The sequence below is a fragment of the Tasmannia lanceolata genome, unplaced genomic scaffold (genome assembly GCF_043159265.1).
Source record: "Tasmannia lanceolata isolate RefF3 unplaced genomic scaffold, GAP_Taslan_0.1 ptg000016l, whole genome shotgun sequence".
In the NCBI taxonomy this organism is placed as follows: Eukaryota; Viridiplantae; Streptophyta; class Magnoliopsida; order Canellales; family Winteraceae; genus Tasmannia; species Tasmannia lanceolata.
This window is the reverse complement of record NW_027518693.1, coordinates 17,460,642-17,482,651: the sequence shown is the minus strand read 5'-3', so window position 1 is coordinate 17,482,651 and position 22,010 is coordinate 17,460,642. Positions and strand designations below refer to the sequence as shown.

The following is a 22,010-nucleotide window of genomic DNA, read 5'->3' as shown; positions in this document are numbered from 1 at the left end:
AAACCGAACCGAAAAGGGAAAAAACCGAACTGAGCCAACCAAACCAATTCAGTTCGGTTCGGTTCGGTTCGGTTATTCAGTTATAACCGAATAATGAACACCCCTAGACATTAATGATCATAAATATGAAGGGTTATTATTGTACATTGATACCATTGGATTTTATGGCTACGTCTGGGTCACAACCCAAAAATATTTCAGACTTAGGATCTAGTTGATGTGCCGAGTAGAGGTTGTGCCTTACCGAAGCCTCGTGATTTTGGCACATTCACAAAGGACCCACCACAGTACGGTCTAGATCTTACACGGTGGATGATGAATATCGATTAGTCTATGTAATTAAAGAAGACTAATAGAGGGTTAAGATATGCTTGATAAAAACATGAAAGAGAGCGGCTCTGCAAATAATCAAGACCGTTGATCTCGTAGAACAGCATGAGATGACTCATATGGATCTGATTCCATGCCGAATGGGCATCCCATCTCTAAGATAAATCACTATAAAAATCAACGGCCTAGGCTTTATCGGAAGAATCCTCAAACAAAGGCTTCATGGATCAAAGGGCTAGGATCATAGTTGTGATAGCTGGTAAGACCAACGGTCTTTTTTTATGCCAAGAAGGAATGCACATTCTCGAAACCTCTTTAGATTGGAAGGTTAGGATCATTCTATGGAAATGATTTTTGGGGCACACCATATTTACGATGTGGACCAACAAATGAACGGTTTGGATCATCCGATGGAGTGGGCCGTACAGTATATTTTTTTTGTAAAATACTGGACTATACGGCCACACACCATATAATAACTTTTTTTTTTCAATACCAAATAATCCCTTAAAACTCAAGAAAATAGGCCCTGTTCACTTGTTTTCTAGTTGTAGGAAAGGAAAAGAATCTGACGTGGAAAACTGGAAAAGAAAGGAAAAGAATATGACGTGGAAAACTCATTTTGTGAGAAAATTCCGTTGTTCACTTGGTTGAGAAAGGAAAAGAAAGTATGTAGGCAAAGTGGTTTACTCAGGAAAGTGATTTTCTCATCCTTTTGGTGAGAAAATTTAGAGGGAAAGTGCAAGAAAGTTGGTTTTCCACGTCATTATTTATATTTTACACTTGTAATTCCGCTTTCATGAGAAAACAAGTGAACGGTGGAAAATGTCAAATCATGTCCAATCAAGGGCAAATTTGGCTTACTTTCTTGTCCTTTCCTTTCTCAAGAGGGCGAGTGAATAGAGCCATAAAAAATGAGAAAATGACTTCTTTACTTTCTAAAAAGTAATACGTGATTTTCCCATCCAGACACTACAATAATCCAAAGGCAATGATATTTTCAGCCCCCTGCTGTACGCATTTGCCCCACTGTTGACGTTAAAAAGCGTTAAAGTTGCCCATTGTTCCACGTTATCATCAGGGGACGAATGCGTTCTGCAAGGGGGTGAAAATTTCATCACCCTATTCCAATTCTTCTTATGGTTCTCGGAAAATTTCCGTTTCTCTGGTCTGGATTTTTTTTTTTTTTGGGGAAAAATACACTTAGACCCCTTGATTTCTGACACATGCAACTTAACCCCTAATGTTTAAAAAGTTACAGCTTATATGTAGACCCCCTATGGTTTCAATTTGTGTAAGGTAGACCTTCTCAGTTGACGGTTCGTCTACAGATTGAAGGGTTAGGATGATCTATAAAGCTGAATTTTTGGGCACATCCTATTTATGTCAGGGCCTATCAAATGAACACTTTGGATCATCCAAACAATGTGAGCCCACTGTGTTATTTGGTAGTGTTTGGATTCGGATATAGGGTTTAGAGGGGTGTATGGGGTCTTCATTGGAATTGATAGTGTTTTAAAAGAGTACCCTGTACAAATTGAAACCACAGGGTTAAGTTGAATGTGCACAGGGGGTCTAAGTGTATCTTTTCCTTTTTAAAATTTTTTTTTTTTAGGTATTTTAGAAGAATTCTAGTTTTCTCTGCAATTTCTTTTGATCTAAGATCGAGAATCGTGCTGCAAAACACGAAATCCAGGTCCATTCTCTTCAATTTCTCATCGTCTGTTGAAAATTCCCCCCCCTTTTTTTTATTCCTGATTGGAGGATTTTCTAGGGTTTGTTTTCTATGCAATTCGTTGGGATTAGAAAATGTATAGCAATTTCAAAGAGCAAGCAATAGAATACGTGAGGCAGGCCGTTCAAGAAGACAATGCAGGGAATTATGCAAAGGCCTTTCCACTCTACATGAATGCTTTAGAGTATTTCAAAACCCATTTGAAGTATGAGAAAAACCCTAAGATTAAAGATGCTATAACACAGAAATTCACTGAATATCTGAGGAGGGCAGAGGAGATTAGGGCTGTTCTTGATGATGGTGGGACTGGACCTGCGGCTAATGGGGATGCTGCGGTCGCAACGCGGTCCAAAACAAAGCCTAAGAATGGTGATGGGGGAGATGGGGAGGATGGTGAGCAGTCTAAGTTGAGGGCGGGGCTTAACTCCGCGATAATTAGGGAGAAACCAAATGTGAAGTGGAACGATGTTGCGGGGCTTGAGAGTGCTAAGCAGGCTTTACAGGAGGCTGTAATCTTACCTGTCAAGTTCCCTCAGTTCTTTACTGGTTTGATTCTTATTTAACTCAATAATCATTCCATGCTCAGTTTTTGTGTTGATTCTTAGCTTTTTGTTGTAATTATGTACTTAGTTTATTTGTTCTAATTATGATGATGGTTTGCTCACAATGTGTGAAATGATAATGTTATTAACAAGAATTTTTGTCAGTATTGAAATGATCACAGTTGAACCAAAGGGAAGAGGGTGTTAGTCCTCGGGTTATTGGTTATCTAGAGCATGGTAATTAGGATTGGTCATCCTTTGGGGTGAACCAGGGATGGGTCACTGCCTCTGCCCTAGTGTCAGTACTCGTCAGATGAATATAATTGTTGAATTGGTGGATTTTCATTCATGGAATGAGAACAGTTTTTTTTTTTTTTTTTTTTTTGGGTTTCAACCATGGTTGGAAGACAATGATTTACTGGCATTAATTTCCATTCTTTGAGATTTTAAGACTGTGGTCCATCAAAGTTGGAGCCATCAGAGGTGCGGTTCCAATCACCATACATGTGCCGCATGTACATTGGAGATTGGGGCAGACAACCGACTTTATTACTCCAACGGTGAGTCAACTAGAACTTTCTACTGGGTTAGGCTACTCTAATCTCTACATGATCAGAGATGACTGTTGTTTCAAATATGGGTGAAGAGGTCTCGTTACGATTCCATACTCTCATGAGCTACTTTACACAGCCTCTTCTTGAAGATGCATGTCGTGCCATTGTTAGGAATGTCTAATCTATATGGGAAGTCTATGGAATCATCCATCTTATGCTAGCAATATTGTCTCCGTCACACCGTGAAAGTTTATGGGCCTCATGCTCCGCATCATAAATACTCTGATGCATCTTGCCTTTGAAATGCAGCCCCACTTTGACAATTCCCGTGTCTTGTTTTATTTTGTTGTTTGGAAACAAGCACTTGCATACGGGCTTAATCATTTTACATGGATGGCAAACTTAGGTCTTTATGAGATTATCATCCATCCTTTACTACCATTCAAAAAAGAAAAGAAAAGACATCCATCGCCCTTTTCTGATTATTTCAATCTTACCATTTTCCAGAACTAGGGCTATGGAATAAAAATCTGTGCCACTATATTGGGTTGTTTATCTTTTCTGTTTGTACTTTATTACTGAAAACAATTAATTTTGCAATTTCGTTTAGGCAAGAGGCGTCCGTGGAGGGCATTCCTATTATATGGCCCACCAGGTACAGGAAAATCATACTTGGCAAAAGCTGTCGCAACAGAGGCAGAGTCAACCTTTTACAGGTAAGTTTTCCATCTAGAAAATCCTAGCCATTTAAATATTGTTATGGAGAAAAAGGTTGATGACATCAATGCCTAATTACTTTATTTTCAAGGATTATACTTGCAATCATGTTGCAGCATCAAACTGCCAAAAGTACTGTCATCTCCCTCGGTCAATTGTTATTCAGAATATTTTCTTTCATCTCCTTGATGTATAATTTACTCCACTACAGTGTTTTTGAACAGTATTGAGTAATATTATTCCAATGGAAATAAATACAATTGCATAATATTACTGCATAGGACGAGCTGTTCCTGCTGCCATAAGAACATCATTCCTTTACATCATTTAACATTAATCAAGTAGCAGAAATGGGTTCTCAATGGTGAACTCCTCGCCATCCATACCTTACCTTGTCAATACGGTAGCCATTCCGTTGGAAGATCTTGCTTTATGTTCAATAATCAGATTAAGAAATCTACAAATATCAAGTACTCCAAAATGAAACCAGCAAGCCTCCATGGACTTATCAAAGTTCTTTAAGCCCATGGGATTGCATTTCTAGAATATCTTAGTATCATAAGGGTGCCGGACAACAATTCCTTGAAGATCCGAAGTCTGTTAAGTAGTGCTCTCCTTTCTTTACATGGGTTACCTCTTTTATTAGTGCAAGGAATTGCTAATTGTTACCTCTTTTATTAATGCAAGGAATTGCTGCCTTCACAGTCTGCTGTAATTTTCTTCTAGTAATTCAGCTGTCTTTTGAATGGTAAAAACAAAATCTTTAGAACCTATCATATTACATGAATGAGCCCTATACCTAACCTCCCTTCTTGAAAGAATTTTGCACCCTACTCATGGCCCTACACACCTCTGACTCCTCCCTCCTAGACACTAACCCGGCTTACATGTTTAATAAATCACAAAACCTTCTCTTTTTGATATTCCTTCACAGACCGTCCCTCTCCTCCTCAAACCTTCACAAGTTTTTGCCCGGATAGCTCCATACCCACCTTCCTCAAATTGCATATCTTCAACTCTTTTGCCCACAAGCTATGATTTAGCCGACACTTTGAATTTTTTGCTAAAACAGATGTCCTACCGTGCCCGACATGACACGCGTGTCCACATGTGTCGACACTCCTTTGGACACTTTTAATTGTATTGATAGGAGTGTTAGTTAATGTGGGTGTGTGTACACGTATTTGTGTAATAATCAATAATTTTATGTGTACGTATGTGTCACAATTTCTTGATTTTTAGATGTTGCCATGTCAGACAACTCATATCCATGTTGAAACTCGATACACAAATCCATATCGACAAACTATGATTCTATACTTTCTAATTTTAGCCATGTCCCCGTTTCTAAATTTTGGGGGTTTGCCGTGTTCGACATGACACGCGTGTCCACATGTGTTGACACTCCTTTGGACACTTTTAATTGTATTGATAGGAGTGTTAGTTAATGTGGGTGTGTGGACACATATTTGGGTAATAATTAATAATTTTATGTGTACTTATATGTTAGAATTTCAAGATTTTTAGATGTTGCCATGTGTCAGACAACTCATATGCGCGTTGAAACTCGATACCCGAATCCATATCGACAAACTATGATTATATACTTTCTATTTTAGCCTTGTCCCTATTTCTAAATTTTGGGGGTTTGCCGTGTTCGACATTCTGTGTCAGTGTCGACATGCGACACTCATGTATGTGTCCACAAATCATAGTCCACAAGCCTCTTCTCACCACAGAAAAAGATTCCTATGTTTGCTTGAATAAAATCTTTCTGGAGCCAATCTAGATGATCAATCACCCTGGCCAGGCACTGAAAGAATTACAAAGTAACATGAAACGTTAAGGGTGGCAGAAATGGTAAACTTTTGGCTTAAGCATATGATAAAAGTATATTACTTTGCTCCAGAATCTTTTAATCTGTGTTATACTTGGACAATGTGTATTCATGCACTGATTCAAATATTCATAGCCGCATTCGCAAATTTATCACTATATTTATTTGCTTGTACATTTATGTTAACACTCATCTTCTAGTGAGCAGAATTTTGCATTCACATATTTATCACTATATTTATTTCCTCGTACATTTATGTAAAGTTGTAAACACTCATCTTCTAATGAGCACAATTTCAGTAGTTGGTTGTTCCACTTTCATTAGGAGTATTGATTTGCCTCCCTCAGATTACAGGATCGTGCATGCACATGTACATGTGTATGAAACTGTTAATTTTAGATGCTGTATTTCATATAGGCTGAATTGGCAAATGTCAAATATTACCTTTTATGTGCAGTGTTTCTTCATCGGACCTGGTTTCGAAGTGGATGGGTGAAAGTGAGAAGCTAGTTTCAAACCTTTTCCAAATGGCTCGGGAAAGTGCTCCTTCCATCATCTTTGTTGATGAAATAGATTCTTTATGTGGTCAGCGTGGAGAAGGCAATGAGAGTGAAGCTTCTCGACGGATCAAAACAGAACTTCTTGTACAAATGCAGGTATCATGCATCATGAATACTGATTGATGCACAAAAGCAGATGCTGATCCTATATTAGATAAACTGAGACTGATTCGATTCAATCTTTATTTATATATAAATCGTCTGATTTCTGACATCATCAATAGAGTTTTTATGTGTAATACTAATGGTTGCATTTATGGTTGAGAAATGATTTTTTGTGGAGCATGACTATCATTGAATCCTATTGGGGAAGATAAATTTGATTATATTGATATGCTGCAAGGCACAAGCAAGATTTTGATGCAATGGCTGCTCGTCTAGCTCAACGTTAATAGCATCATTGCATTGACAAAAGCTTTAGTTCATTTTTTTATTGGTTGTTCTTTTGCTTATTAAACAAGCTGGGCTGGTATTGATCATGGTTTTAAACAGGGGCGGAGCCAGGAATTTGCCCCAGGGGGGCAAACAGAGGTTATTATATAATGATCAATATATTTTTGTAAAGGATTAGATCCGTGTAGATTCCTTTCACCTTCTTCATGAAATTTTTCTAAAGGATTCATTTAGCTGACCCCAACTAGTTAAAGGGACTTGTTTAATCCGAGAGCTATGTATCTTGTATCTTAAGTCTTTAATATAAACACTAAAATCGTAGAGATGCTAATTGCAAGCTAATTCACACAAAATTGCTCAAACAATCAACATTTAGAAAAGGAAGAGAAAAAAAGATACAACCAAGTTTTATTTCAAATTTGAATCTCAAATTTCTTTCATCAATGAAAATATCTACAAATGGATGAAAGCTTACAGAGGGGACAATTAACCTCAAAACAAAATAAAATGAGGTGATATGTCTTTTGAAATTGCCCCTTGCTCATAAAATTGGGTGACCCCAAGTACTCCATTAGAATTCAAGTTTGAAGGCCCGAGAAGGGGTTTCTTTATATTAATGCAGGTATGCTCTGGAACTACTTGCTCATAGCTACTCACTATAAGCAAATCAATGTGAATTTCCGATGGAACGCCAATTGAAGCTACATGATAACATTGGAGAAGCAAATCATCCCATAAAATACAGAATATTTATGCAGCTATCGTTAGTTCGTTACTATCATCTAGTTTGGAGATTGCTGAGATGTTGAATAAGTTAATGCAAAAGATGAGAAGAATGCTTGGGCACATAGAAGGAAAATGGATGGTGTGAAATTGGATTTTTCCGCATTAATTGGGTGTCTTTTACATTTAAGTTTTTGGTCTACCTTGAGTTTAATGTGAATTAATGTGGGCTTATCTTTTCAGTTGTTCTATTTATAAGAATTGTTCTGGCTTATGGTGTCCTTTTTGCCCATCCATGTTGGACCTTCATATAAATTTTTAGGATTCAATGGTGCTCAATCCGGGTCTTGAGTTTTTCTCAGATATAGTCAGTTATCTTGGCTCATTCTGTGGTGAGACTGATTTCTGCATCACGGAGAGATTCTATAGAATGCATTTCAGCCTATGTATATGATGCAATTTCAGTGAGCCCACAGGTCCCCCAAATTCTTCAACAAATCAATCCAGAACAGAATCAGCCCGTTAGGCCAAAAAAAGACAGTCCTATTGGCAACCTTCTTGTATTCTAGTTTTCTACTCTACTAACTTTCTTGCTTACCCAGTAGATAAATCAAAAATCAAAACTTCCAAACGACAAAAAATGATAGTTCAGCTGCAGAAATTAAAATGAAAGGAAATAGGGAACACTGATGTTCTTCTACAGCAATTTGGTCTTTTTCACTGAAATAGACTTCTATATTTTGAAAATTTGTTCCCCATCAAATCTTTCTCCCAGATAATAATTGCAAGCATGAAGAACTCGAAATCCTAAAATTCCATTTTTAAACAAAAAGAGAGATTAGGCTACCTAAGAGGGTTCTTGTTTTCTCTTAGAGATTGACAGAGAGATGGGGGGGGGGGGGGGGGGGGGGGGGAGGATTGAGCGAACCTAGAGAATGAGAGAGGAAGAGATTGAAAAAGATGGAGAGGAGCTACCAGAATTTGAATGGAAATCGCTGTGCCCGAAACGTGGAGAACCTGAAAACCAGTTTCGTTTTGCAATCTTCCCTAAACCTCTGTTTGCAATTTTGGAAAGAGGAGTTTTGAGAAAAGGGCATTTACCCAATTTCCCTCTTTATGTAAACAGACATGAGAAGAGTCCTGTTTCTTTATAAAAACAGCTTTTGTAGCGAACGATTTTAGGAAATAAAGGGGCGCAAAGGGTAAAATGGGAATTATAAAATAAAGAAAAAGTTTTTTTTTTTTTTTATATATTTTAAGGGGGGTGGGGGCGAAGAAAATTTTAAATTTACACTGAAATCAACACGAAATGACCTAAATTTTCCGTTTCCATCCCTAACGAAACGATACCGAAATTTAAACATCTAACGAAACCAAAATCATAAGTTACATGTGAAATGTGGTGTATGTATTATGTATAAAAAAAATTATATGTGAAATGTGATATGTGTTGAATTATCAGACATGCCCTATAGCACATATCGCTAGATGTTCGATATTATTAAACTATTATGGATGTCTGTCTTGCTTATACAATGGTTTCCAGGTGCATATTTGTGCTTATTCTAGAATTTTCTGAAGTTTCATCTTAAAATTCTATAATTTGCATATGCTTCCTTTTGTTTTCATGATTTTACAAAATTTCTATCGAAATTTCCAACCGAAACCGAAACTTTCCGTTTCCATGATGACCGAAACTGAAATTTAAAACCTTGCTATTGATAAGATTGATTGGATTGAGTCATAGTGGCTTCCCCATATATTTGTATTGATCTCATTCGGTGTTGTATCCCATTTGCAACCATGGTAACTTTGAATTTCAGGGTTATGATCATTTCCTCATGGATGGCTAAAATATATTTTTTTGAATGGTGAAAATTTTTACTAAAGAAAAAGGAGAAGCCCCAACGATCGAGATGGTCAAGTACAATGAGAGAAATGAAATACAAAGGGGGAAACATGAAACAACATAAAAATGGAGAGGGATTGATCAGGTAAACGAGTTGTCTCCCTCGAGACCGCATTACGCGCTAGAGCGTCTGTCCCTGTTGGCAGATCACCAAACACGTCGAAGCTCAATGTTGTGACCTTCCAGGGTATCCTGGATCTCCTCAATAGTGTCCTCTAATCTCTAAAGGTGACTGGTCTCATCTCTCAAGCATCTGGTCACATTGAGGGAGCCTCCCTCGACAATGAGGTGATCCCTCGGAATCCGATCCAACAATCTAATCCGATGATGGAGCGCCTGCAAATTTGACTCATGATTCAATCACCAATTGGCTTTGTGTAACAAGTTGGGTTTCCTAGGTATTTGTGAATATGAAAATGATAATTCTCACCATTCAAAAAAAATGAAAATGATATTTCTTCCCCCTTTTCCTGCATTTCCTCCACCTCTTGTTTCTCTTTCTTAAAAAATGGTTGTATTTCCACTCCCTTTCATTTATCTTTTCCTGAAAATGATTACATTTTCAGGAAATGACAAACAAATGGTTGTGGAAATGCTAAGAAAGGTTGTGGAAATAACAACCCATTTTGTTTGTCTTTACTTCAAAGATACTAGTTTTGACCATTTTTACCTGGGCTGATTATGCAGTATCTTGTATTTGGAAAGACAAATTAGTACTCATGCATGTATTCTGTTGTGCTTATGAAGTGCACATAAATTTTACTGACATGCGTGTATTCCTGTGTGCTTATGAAGTGCACAGAAATTTTGCTGACATGTGTATTCTTGTGTGCTTATGAACTGCACAGAAATTTTACTATCATGTGTGTATTCTTGTGTGCTTATGAAATGCACAGCTGAGTATCCTACTCCAGCAAGATTACATATTTTGTGGGGCATTTCGTTTTCTTTCAGGGTTGGAGATCTCTTGTTGAAAATCTTCTTACAATTAAATTATACAAAGGCTAGTGATTTTGGCACTAACACGTTTTAATAATTTCACATACACTAACTCACCTTGTCTTTTATTATTTAAACGGCTGTCAAAGGTTATTACATTTCCCAAAAAGCTCTCACAAGTGTTAGAACAGAAAAGACAAGGGGAGTTTGTGCGGGAGTTGGAATAATAGTTTTCCCATTAAGAGTCCTAGTTGCTATTTGTTTTAGGAAAGACAAGTAGGATTCTAGTTTCCTTTTTTCTTCAAGGCAACTAGAATTAAGAGTTTAGTTTCTGTTTTTCAGTTCAGTTTCCTTTTTTCACCCTTTCAATTTTTGCGGGTTTGGAGTCTAATATTGTATGCCTCTGGCCATTTGGCCATTAGGAGGATGTGATGGATGAATGAAATTCACTTGCTCAGAGTTGATCTGATGCATCTTCATTGATAAGGTGTGATGCTTGGGAAAACCTGGTGTGATTCCAGGTGAGTTATCTGTCTTTACTTTCTTCTTCTCTCTTTTTGATGGGAGACCATCCAAGATGTCATGGAGAATCCAATGAGTTTAAGAAGATGGGGTTAATCGTTAATGTTAGAAGAGTTTTATTTATTTTTTAAAGTGTTAAGTTTTTTAAGTCATAGAGGGGTAGTAGAGTTTTTTTTCTCATCAAAATCACTTTAGTTTTTTGAGTTCTGAGTTTTTAAATGGGCCCCACACATGTATTACGGAAATTCCAAGTGTGGAGTCTTTAGGTCATTAGAGGGTATTTTAGTCCAAAAGTGTTAGGTTTTAGACCTTTCTAGATCTCTTTCTTTTCTTACACACACACGCACACCCCTCTTTATATAATCTGCTTAGAGCTTCCCAAACTAAAGTGAAGAGGAAGGAGAGAGGGAGTCCCCTTGGCTTAGGCCTCTTGAGCTCTTGAAAAAACTGATAACTTTCCCATTGATGATAATGGAGAAATGAGGTTAACAATTGCAGCCCATAATCCACATGCTCCACCTTTGGCCAAAAGCCCATTCTACGCAACTAGTACTGGACAAAATCCCGGTCAACCATTTCATAAGCTTTCTGCATGTCATCTTTACAGATAATAATACATGGGTTGCCTAAGTCTAGGCATTCGTTTGCAATTATGATCCCATCCAAAATTTGTTGTCTCCCCATGAACTCCCTGGTTAAAGAGATCACTTCTATAAATTCACGAATTCTGTTGGCTAAGACTTTGGCAACAATTTTGTAGAGGCTACCCACCAAGCTAATAGGATGGTATTCTTTGCACGCCACTCATACCCCAGCTGTTTCTGAGCGTATGAACTGGCTGTTCTCTGGAACTGTCCTTGGCTAAAAAAATAGGAAGGATTAAAAACAGTTGATAATAAGAAGATAAAGATTACCATGCAAAAAAAAAAATGAACTGGCTAGCCTCTTGTGACACCTTTATTCTATGCCCATATCACAATTTGGGTCATGCACCGTGCTCAAGCAATTTCTCAACTGTTGGATCTAGAAAAACCCGAAAATTGATAAACTAGAAGTGCCATCTGGATCTGAATATCCTTGTACGCTATCCAGCAGAACTTTTTCCTTTGAATGGTAAAACTATCCACCAAAACTTAAAAACATTTTCTTGTTTTCTGCTCTCATAACTTGAAGACCTGACGGATCAATTTTCTACTTCTATCTCATGCTAGTTGGTGATTGTCTTCTTTGAGGATGTAATCTTTCCATTTAATGCAGATGTTACATGAGAGTATTGATCATTCATTTCTACTCATAGTTTTAATTAAGAATTGACATTTCCTTTCATCTCAGGGTGTAGGAAACAACGACCAGAAAGTTCTTGTACTTGCTGCTACAAATACTCCATATGCACTGGATCAGGTCAATTCTTTGGCATCTCACATACCATGCACTTGCCATTCTGGATTCAAACTATGTTGCATTTTGTGGTCATGTGTATCCCTTCGGGTAGTTAGAAGTAGAACCATGGTTTTAAATTTCGGCCGAGACCGAAACCGAAATTTGGCGAAATCCGAAATTTCAGCTTAAATTGAGTTTTTTTTTAAATATAGAATTATTCCGTAATTTCGGTTTAAATTTGATAAATAATTAAATAGTAATTTTTTTATTACCGGATTTCAGCCAAATTTTTGGTTTCGGCCAAGACCGAAATTTAAACTGAAACCAAAATTTAAAACCATGGTTAGAACTATTGCATTGTGTTGCTAATTGGTTGGGAATCACAGGCCATCCGGCGACGGTTTGACAAACGAATCTACATCCCTCTTCCCGATGTAAAAGCGAGACAACACATGTTCAAGGTATAATTATATTTATTTGTGTAAAGATGGCTGCTGGTTGTGAATAATCTCCTTAATGAATCAATTAAAATACTGCTTTAAGTTGGTGAGCCTTTGTTTTTCATCATCATATATCTCACTCTGACCTGGCCTGGCATACTGTGCATTATTCAAAGTCCAAATATTTGCAATTGAGCATACATTTTGCCTTCAGAAATTGGCAATTATTTTCCATGTGGCTCTTTCTGTTTTGTTTATCATGGTAGTTATTTTTCATATTTGTCTTGTTCTTGGATCAATCCCTTTTCTTGACTTTGAAGCATAAGTTTTAAGACCTTGCACATTGGGAAACTAAGTTCTGATGGTTTCAAGTAGGTACATTTAGGAGATACCCCTCACAGCTTAACCGAAAGTGACTTTGAGAACTTGGCTCGTAGGACAGATGGGTTTTCAGGTTCAGATATCTCTGTTTGTGTAAGTCAAGTCCTAAGATCTGATGTAATGTGTGTTTCTTGAGTATTAATTAGCACATATAAATTTCATAGAAGTTGCCTATTTTTCATTGACAGGTTAAGGATGTTCTTTTCGAACCTGTTCGTAAAACCCAAGATGCCATGTTCTTCATAAAAAACTCTAATGGTATGTGGATCCCCTGTGGTCCAAAACAACCAGGAGCTGTTCAAACTACGATGCAGGATCTTGCAGCACAAGGCCTTGCTTCAAAGGTATAGAAATTATGAGATTTTATAGTGTGTGCGGTGAAGTTCAGTATTTTTCAAAAAAGACTGTTCATAGGATGATCCAAACCGTGCATTTGTTGGGCCACCACAACATAAATGGGCTGTACCCCATCTCCACAGGATGATCCTACACCTCCGATCTGAAGAGGGACTCCACATTACAGAAACCTGTGGAGATCGGATGGTTAGGGTCATCCTATGGAGATGATTTCAGGGTACAGCCCATTTACGTTGTGGCCCAACAAATGAACGGTTTGGATCATCCTATGAAGTGGGCCCCACAGTACTTTTGAAAAATATTGGACTTCATGCCCACATAACATATAAAATCTCTAAAAATCAGTACATAAATCCCTCTATGTTTCTAGTCATCTGTTTTCTTCTACTGATTGATTCAATATGATGTCTCATCAAATGACTGCCACAGATTCTTCCACCGCCAATCACAGGGACAGATTTTGATAAAGTGCTTGCAAGACAAAGGCCAACTGTTAGCAAGTCTGACCTTGAAGTGCATGAAAGATTCACTAAGGAGTTTGGAGAGGAGGGCTGATGGAACAGTTTGAAGGTATTGTGACTGTATTTATGTTATTGATCTGAATGAAAATATGTCCCCATATTGAAGGGGGTCTTTCTATTGAGAAATTAATACTTGAATTTCTTGTTTCAAACAGAGCAAGCAAATTTCAAATTCCAAATGCATATTCTCTGCTTCTAACCACTCTAAGAAACTGTCATTTGAGTTTATATGCTCTCCTTATCTTAGGCCCTGTTTGTTTTGGATTTTGAGAACCGAATGTGAGTCCAAAACTGATTATTGGGCTTGAAGTTGAGGCCTTGTTTGTCTTGGAATTTGAGAACCGATTGCGAGTCCCGAGCTGTTTATTGGACTGAAATTTATGTGTAAATTTCAGTCCAATTATCAGCTGGGGACTCAAAATCCCAAACGAACAGAGGCTAAGGGCCTGTTTGTTTTAGATTATGACAACCGATTGTGGAGTCCCCAACCGATTATTGGACCCAAATTTAGAGTAATTTTCGGTACAATAATCGGTTGGGGACTACACAATCGGTTGTCATAATCTAAAACAAAAAGGGCCTAAATGTAAATTTGAGTCTAATAATGAGTTTTGGACATAATTGGTTCTCAAAATCCAAAACAAAGCAGGCGTTAGTGTTTCGGGGCACGTAGGCTGCTTTCTATGCTACAAGAAAACGGCACCTCCTGCATTACCATTCATGCCAATAACAAACAAAATCTTATGATGTAAAAATGCACCCAAAGCTTAAGGTTTTAAATAGCTATAGAGAAACTTACACGTATAAGACGTTTAATAAATATAAAGAATTTTACATTTATAAGGTATTTAATAGTAAAGTAAAATTTATATGTATAAGGTTAAAAATAGCCTCAGGAATCACCTAAGAAAACTTCTCACTTCTAATGGATTGACGAGCTTAAGAGAAATTAAATTTGTCAGATATTTTAAAAGTTATAGGGAATTTACATTTATAAAGTTTTAAATTACCTTGAGGTCACCCAAGTTATATATAGCATATCAATATATATAGTATTGCTAATGTCTTAATAGCTTGAGCATGCATTTGCTGCGCTCGAGCACAGAAACAGGGTGGGGCCACATTTTGGGTGGGATCCAAAGCATTCATTTGATGGGCCCTTTCATGGGTAGGGTGTCCACCAAAAATCAACTCCATTGGATCACCTTAGGGTGTCCATATGTGGAGGCAAAAAATGGATAGATCTGTGGACAAACAGTATTTGTCCATTTTTGGCCCCACAAATGGACACCCATTGGTGATCCAATGGAGCTGGTTTTTGGGAGGCCCCACATCCATGATGGGGCCTTCCAAATGAATGCTTAGGATCACCCCCCAATGGCCCCACCCCCCTATTTTTGTGCTCAAACGCAGCAACCCTTTTCTCGTCTTACTAATAATTTTTGTTGTAATTGTATTGTATTTTGTTTTTCTTGGCATTTTTCTGCCTCTGGAGGAAAAGATGTGTGCCATTATAGTAATTTTGAAGAAGCTAGAGTGGATATTTATTATGCATTTCCTCCAAATTTCTATAAATATAAAATTTTCTATAAGATCCACAAGACATGTTTTTCCTGTAAACCACCTCCAAGGGAGAAGGGGACTGAACTTAAGGAGCTGTTTGGATGCATGGATAATTTTTATTGGAAAATGAATTTTTCTGTTAACAGTTTCACGGAATTTATTTTATAAATTCACAACTTTAGCTATTTTCAAGGAAAATTGCAAACCAATTATATTTTCCCAAAAAATCATCAATTCTTTTAAATTTTTAAATTTTCCAAGGTTTGCTTGAAAATTTTCAGTACGATCTTATTAGACTAGTTATCTCAATCAATTTCTAGCAAAGGCCAAAACCACAAGACTCAATTTTTCCTGACCGCCTTTAAGGCTATGTTTGGCAACCTTGAAAGTGTGGGAGTGAGGGGAGCATGGAAAAAAAGTCCTAAAAATCAGAAAAACAAAAGGCCAAATTGAAGTAGCCAATTTTTTCAATATTTTTGAGCATTCTCTCATTCCCACTAATCTCTCTCTCACCTCCTCGGAGCACCAATATTCCATGGAATAATTTTTCGTGATTGCAAAACAATGGCCTAAATAATAAATGAAGTGTCATGTTTATCAAAGATTCAAAATAGACATTCCCTTTGCCAGAGAAGGATGATTGTCTCAGCATGAGAAGGACAGGACAAAAATAATGAGAAATATTCATTGAAAGAAGCTAATTCTACTGCTAAAAGAAACTAAGTGCGGACATAGGCATTGTTAATGTTGGGCAACCATTTTCATTGCTTTTGCACTTTTCTATGCTAGAGAATGAGCAAAAGAAGTTGAAATTTCTAAGCCCTGTTCGTTTAAGATTATAACAACTGATTGTGAGTGCTAAACCCATTGTTGGACCCAAGATTTAAACATAATTTTGAGTCCAATAAAATAAGTTTGGCTCTCACAATCGGTTGTCATAACCTTAAAGAAACAGGCCCAAGTGAAATATAGTCTCTTTGGCCGATTCTGTTCCAACCGTGCCCAATCTGAAAGAATGAGAAATGTTTCCAAATAACTGAATGGAAGTTCACAATCTACTATTTTTTAGTCGAAATAAGAAAACAACTTCACTGCAAATATAAAACGATACCCATATATGCTGTCACAAAATATGTCAAAAATTCCTCAACAGGAAAACCAAATATCTCAATCCATACTTTGGGAAAACTTCGTCTCAGTAAAAGAAACCAAGGACTTTACCTCCAACATTCTTTCTCCTGGCCTCCTCATGATCCATGATGCCCGCAGACATTGTCAAGACAATATAGCCAAACTGCATATTTTCAATTAGAGAAAATCATATTACTAGTGTTTCTGCATTTTTTTTTTTTTGAAAGACATGTTTCTGCAAATGTTTCTAAACTCTTAAGAGCACATTTGGCAACCATGAAATTTTTTTAACAATAAACTAGTGTCTCGAAGTGGTGAGAGGGCTACGGCAGATGAAGTGGCTAAAAATGAGGAAACAAAACTCAGAAAACTAGTGTCTCAAAGTGGTGGAAAGTGGCTAAAAATCAAGAAACAAAAAACTCTACTCAAAATAGGACCGACTTTTTTCTGATTTTTAGCCACTTCTCTCCCTCATTTCAACCGGCCCTCACAGATCTCTTTCCTTCTCCCGTCCGCCCTACGCCTCTATCACCACTTGGAGACACTAATATGTCATGAAAAAAAAAGCCTGCCTTTCAGAAATGGCCTAACTAGCTACCATATTCCTTTTCACTCTTCTCTTTTTAACCAACCTGTCTAGAGGGAAGCAGCCTTGCCGTCCAAGGCTCAATTTCTTTGACGCCGACATCAAAGCGAGGACTAATAACCCCACATTTGTTCAACCTTCCATTCAATTCCACAACTATTTTACCTGACCTGTGATCATCAACATACTCAAACTCTCCAATGTAACCTGTCAAAGGACGCAAGTGGGAAAGAAACACACATGAGATGGGTCAGTAGGCAAAAGAAACACAGGAAGGAGCAAAGACGAGAACCGTGCTTCTGCATGACAAGAAGGAACTTAATAATCACTTTCGAGGATGGCCTGATCATGACTTGCCGTTTCCCCCGCTTCTCAGCATTATACATGCTTTTGAGAGCATCATTCAAAACACTGACTCTCACCATCCTCCCTGCAAACACAGAACAGAAATGTGTGGGTAAGGACAGTATAAAGGGCTCCTACAAATGAGTAAATAAAATTATTATGCCTCCAGATAAACCCAGGTAAGAGCAAGAAAATTATTATATTACGGTCGCTGTTAAATTTTTGGGATTAGCCTCTGCATGTCAGGAAAAAAAAATGGTCATTCTTCCGAAGCATTAGGCTAAAACTTTCACAAGTTGCAAATCAGTCCACTTAATGTTACCAACTCGTGTTTGTAGCAAAACCATGACAGCAGCATTGCAACACTGAGTCAATCAGTAGGTCATGAGGCTCAACCTTGGATGTGGTATCTTTAATCTTTTCATTAAAGCATTTTTCAACTTTCAAGTGATTTAGTTCTTGAATGACTGTCAAGATTTAGATTAAATAAGAATCTTAGATTAAATCAGGCTCCCCCTTTGTAATTGGTGTCGAATCCATAAAAGTGTTAAAAATTGAAGTGATTTCTTCTGAATTTTTCGATTGGAAAGGTAGTCCAATCAAGAACAAAAAATTCTGTAACTGATAGTTCACTTTTAATTATTGAATGTCTATTATAAATTTTAATCCTTCCAAAACTTACAAGCTGTTTTTCAGGTCTTGAAATTCTACAGTTTCGAATCTTTAACCTTAAACTGTGAATTAATTGTTAACTATTAAGAGTTTTGGAATTAGTTTCATCATATTTGGTATCAAAGCTATGTATTGAAGAAAGGCCTCGAGTCCTGAGAATACTGAAGATGAATGGGATCCAAGCTATGTTTCAGAGCTATGGATGGGGGCAGCTCCTATATCCACTAAATGACTTGAGGGAATCTCCCTCAACAATAAGACTACCCATATGTCTAGGGTCCGTAATCCTTATACCCGGCACGATGGCCCTCACTTTGTTTGGAATGTCACCTACACGACAGCCCTCACTTCCACCTCATTTGAGTCCTTAAACCCAATAGGCCCCCGAAAAGGCCCATCAGAACGACCATGTCTCATCTCTAGGGATCCCCCTCCAAGCCCTGCAGGAGCAAATCACCTTTTGACATCATCTGATATATGAGGCAGAGCACATCCTAAATTCAAGAAAGAACCTAGCCCAAGAGATAATAAAAGAGAATCCTCGAGTAAGTAAATGACGAACTCTTAGCCACACTCTTAAAGATTTGGGCATTACTCTCTTTCCAGAGATCCCAAAGAGTCACAAGCAGTACAAGCTTCCAAAGGATCATCTCTTTCCTCGGCCAGGGAGCATAAAACCAGCTATGAAAGAGATCGGTCAATCGGACGGGGAAGATCCAAATTCCGAAGTCCTAAATATTATTTGCTTCCATTTCTCTAGAAAACCTGCAATGGAGAAGCAAATGGTCTATAGATTCCCCCGCTTACAAGCACCAGGTAGAGTGGTCAATGATGAGCATGTGTCGGCTCCGAAGATGATCAATCATTTGTATCTTGTCCTGAAATGTTGTCCATCCAAAAGCGCATAATTTAGTCGGGGCTGGAGAACTCCAAACCCTGACTAGCAATGAAGATTTCTTTTTTGAATCCCAGGATAGCAACAAAGATAGAGTGCTGATGAGTTGTGCTAATCTTTCAGTTTCCCAATAAAAAAAGTTTCGCCTGAAGTTTAACTTGCAAGAGAGCTGCCCTCTTCTCCTCAAAGCAATCTTCAATGATCACTTCTCTATTTACGGTCACTTCAGACATGTCTAGCAATAGGTCATTAAGCGCCCCCTTCGAGCACCACTTGTCTTCTCAAAACTTCACTATGTCTCCCGTGTGTACTCTGTATTTGATTCCTTCAAGGAAATTATGCTTCTGTCTCAGAATATCCCTTCACACTGTTAGCCCTCCCATAATGTACTTGCCATCAGTGATCCAATTTCCAAGGAAAGCCCCATATTTACTTTCAATAATCTTTGTCCAACGATTGAGTCCATTACCCTCCGAAGGAATTCTTATCGTTTACCTACACAGCCGGACATTGTTTGAGGGGCTCCTAAGCTCATCCGGCCATCCGGGGTTTTCTTAAATGAAAATGATATATATTAATAAAATAGGAAAAAAGGAAGCCCAATCGACTGAGTGGTCAATACAATAAATAGCAAAACAAGCAAAACAAACAAAATAAATGCTGCCAAACTAAAATTGATCTATGATTAACAGCATTACAAAATTGAACTAATCTTCCAATTTCTCTTCTTGAATAGGTCTTGTACAAATCAAAATACTTCCAAGCAATGTTCTCCCGCACCCCCAAATTATAAGCCATTCTCACTAAAATCGAAAAAAACGTGATAAGTGCATCTTGTGCTGTATATGAGATAATTACAATGTAGTTATCTTTTCTTTGGGGGGGAAGGTAATGAAGAAAATTTTCATTAAAAAAAGAGAGACTGAGGAGGTCTATACAAAGAGCGAAGAGAGAAGCTGAAAGAGCAAATTAAGAACAATCGTAGGGCCCTCGCCAAAGGGTCTAGAAGAATAGAATCAAGGTGGGAGATAGTCAAATAACTCCACACACACCCTCGAGGCACATTCTCTCGCAAACCTATGAGCCACATCATTGGCCGACCACTTTACATGATGAAAGGATATGCTAGCTTAGCCCACCCTATCTTGGCTCTTATTGAATATAAGTGCAAATCTCCATGGATAAGAGTGGGAACCTCTAAGCCATCTAATTACATTGTGAGAGTCGCCTTCAATCACCACTTTATCCAAGTCTTCATTCTCAAGGAACTTTATTCCTTGATCTATTGCATGTACCTCGACTTCATTTGCATCTGCGACTCCTATAGGTCTTGAAAATGCTCATTTCACTCTCCATGCTCATCCATTAGCACTCCCCCCATTCCAGAGGGTTTGGGGTTGCCCTTACTAGACAACAAAATGAGGTTCCCATTCTTGGACGAGAATCTTGTTCTAAACTATGGCAAATCTCCTTCCACCCATACTATAGATCGTAGGCCGATACAAATCTGAAGCATGGTAATACCATGGTACTAGGAGCATTTACCATTTCTGAACTATGGCAGATCTCCTTCCACCCATAGTAGTTGCTATCACCTTATTGAAGAGGAACTGTGGTCTCTTACAATATCCTTTAAATAAAAGAGCATTTCTCTCTTTCCATAACACCCATATTGCTGCTAAAAGAGAAAAAATCCATAATATTCTTCCCTTTTGTGCTTGTATTTCAATGGAGTATTAATATTGCAAATGTTAGTTGTTGATGATGTATCATGTAAGTGGGCAAATAGATTGGTGATGTGATACTACTTTTGTGTTTGTATTTAAGTAGTTGTATTTCAATGGAAATAGAAAGAATTTGACAACCAACACAAAGAAACTTACGTTTCAAGAGAGTCATGGCTCCTCTTGAATTTAACCAATAGGGGGTATGGTTGCCTTTAATCAACCTTTCTCCCCTTCTCTTTCTATATTCTTTGTTTATTTGTGTTACAGCCAATTAGACATGTAACAAGTGGTATCAGAGTTGTATATCATCTACCATGGTTACATCTTGGGCGATTTTGAATTTCATGCACCAAGATTTCCAGCAGATCAAAGTACTTGTTTCGAAATTAATGGAAGGACAACGGCGTCTTGATAAAGGCTTGAACAAAATGAACATATCAATCGAAGAAACGTGCAAAAATCAAGAAAAATTGGATCTTCAAAATATTGATGTTCGAGTAGAAATCTATATGAGAATTGATAGCGACAACGATGGTTTAGATGAACACATTGCCAAATGTTGTCTTTATTTTTCCGAACTATTCTATAATACCATTGTTTCAATGTGCCTACACGGAAAATTGTCTTTCCTTCTGAGTTTGATTTCAGCCGATTTTGAAAGTGATGTTTGAAAGATGCAACCATTATTTTTGAAGAACGTTAGAGGCTAATAATGCTAATTGTGTTGTCCAATCAAATTGTACCTAAGATTTGGGATATTAGTGGAATAAAATGATTCAGCCTCCAGCAACATAAGCACGAAAATAGACCACAAGACTGATCTACACATAGTGGGACTCACAATCGAAGCAGAGAGAGAGAGAGAGAGAGAGAGAGCCAAAACTAGGGTCTTGGGGGCTAAGGAAGAGTCTGATATTACGGAACTACCCCGCCATAGGATGACCCTAACCCTTGGATTTAGTGACTTGTAAATGAACGGTTGAAAAATGAAAAGGTTAAAAGGCTTGTTCTGTGAGCGTTTAAGATGATTTGACGGCTGAGATTTTCACAGCATGGTCCTACGTGTTTTTATATGGTGTAAGCCTGTACATACCAGTATTTTTCAAAACGAACCATAGGGCGCATCCCCATTGGATGATCCAAACCGTCCATTTGATGGGCCATAAGGTAAATAGGTTGAGCCCATGAAAAATATTTTCATAGGATGATCATAGTCCTCCGATCTATGGAGGAGAGGTATTCATAACATGA

General features: G+C 37.7%; 2 protein-coding genes across 3 annotated transcripts; one reads left to right on the top strand and one right to left on the bottom strand.

Annotated features, from left to right (window-relative positions):
• The first annotated feature begins 1,536 nt into the window (after positions 1-1,536).
• On the top strand, positions 1,537-14,042 carry LOC143848427 (protein SUPPRESSOR OF K(+) TRANSPORT GROWTH DEFECT 1-like). The gene is made up of 8 exons (XM_077357374.1): positions 1,537-2,611; positions 3,772-3,877; positions 6,173-6,371; positions 12,094-12,162; positions 12,528-12,602; positions 12,957-13,055; positions 13,151-13,306; positions 13,749-14,042. The coding sequence occupies exons 1-8, from the start codon at positions 2,140-2,142 to the stop codon at positions 13,872-13,874; spliced, it is 1,302 nt and encodes a 433-aa protein (XP_077213489.1). The 5' UTR covers positions 1,537-2,139; the 3' UTR covers positions 13,875-14,042.
• Positions 14,043-16,598: 2,556 nt separating this feature from the next.
• Positions 16,599-20,097, bottom strand: LOC143848942 (small ribosomal subunit protein uS8-like). Of its 2 annotated transcripts, XM_077357987.1 has the most exons (4): positions 20,081-20,097; positions 17,413-17,546; positions 17,167-17,327; positions 16,599-16,697 (listed from the first exon to the last, which is right to left on the bottom strand). In XM_077357987.1, exons 1-4 carry the CDS (start codon positions 20,095-20,097, stop codon positions 16,599-16,601), a joined length of 411 nt encoding a protein of 136 aa, XP_077214102.1. The 2 variants fall into 2 exon arrangements, with proteins under 2 accessions (XP_077214102.1, XP_077214101.1); XM_077357986.1 differs by lacking the exon at positions 20,081-20,097 and having other exon boundaries at positions 17,413-17,545.
• Positions 20,098-22,010: the final 1,913 nt, after the last annotated feature.

Coding starts and splice junctions, on each gene's coding strand:
- LOC143848427 (XM_077357374.1), top strand. CDS start 2,140: ATGTATAGCAATTTCAAAGAGCAAGCAATAGAATACGTGAGGCAGGCC. Junction 3,878..6,172: donor GCAGAGTCAACCTTTTACAG/GTAAGTTTTCCA, acceptor TTTTATGTGCAG/TGTTTCTTCATCGGACCTGG. Junction 13,307..13,748: donor CACAAGGCCTTGCTTCAAAG/GTATAGAAATTA, acceptor TGACTGCCACAG/ATTCTTCCACCGCCAATCAC.
- LOC143848942 (XM_077357987.1), bottom strand. Junction 17,328..17,412: donor TCTTGTCATGCAGAAGCACG/GTTCTCGTCTTT, acceptor GTCCTTTGACAG/GTTACATTGGAGAGTTTGAG. Junction 16,698..17,166: donor GGCTGCTTCCCTCTAGACAG/GTTGGTTAAAAA, acceptor GAAAATATGCAG/TTTGGCTATATTGTCTTGAC.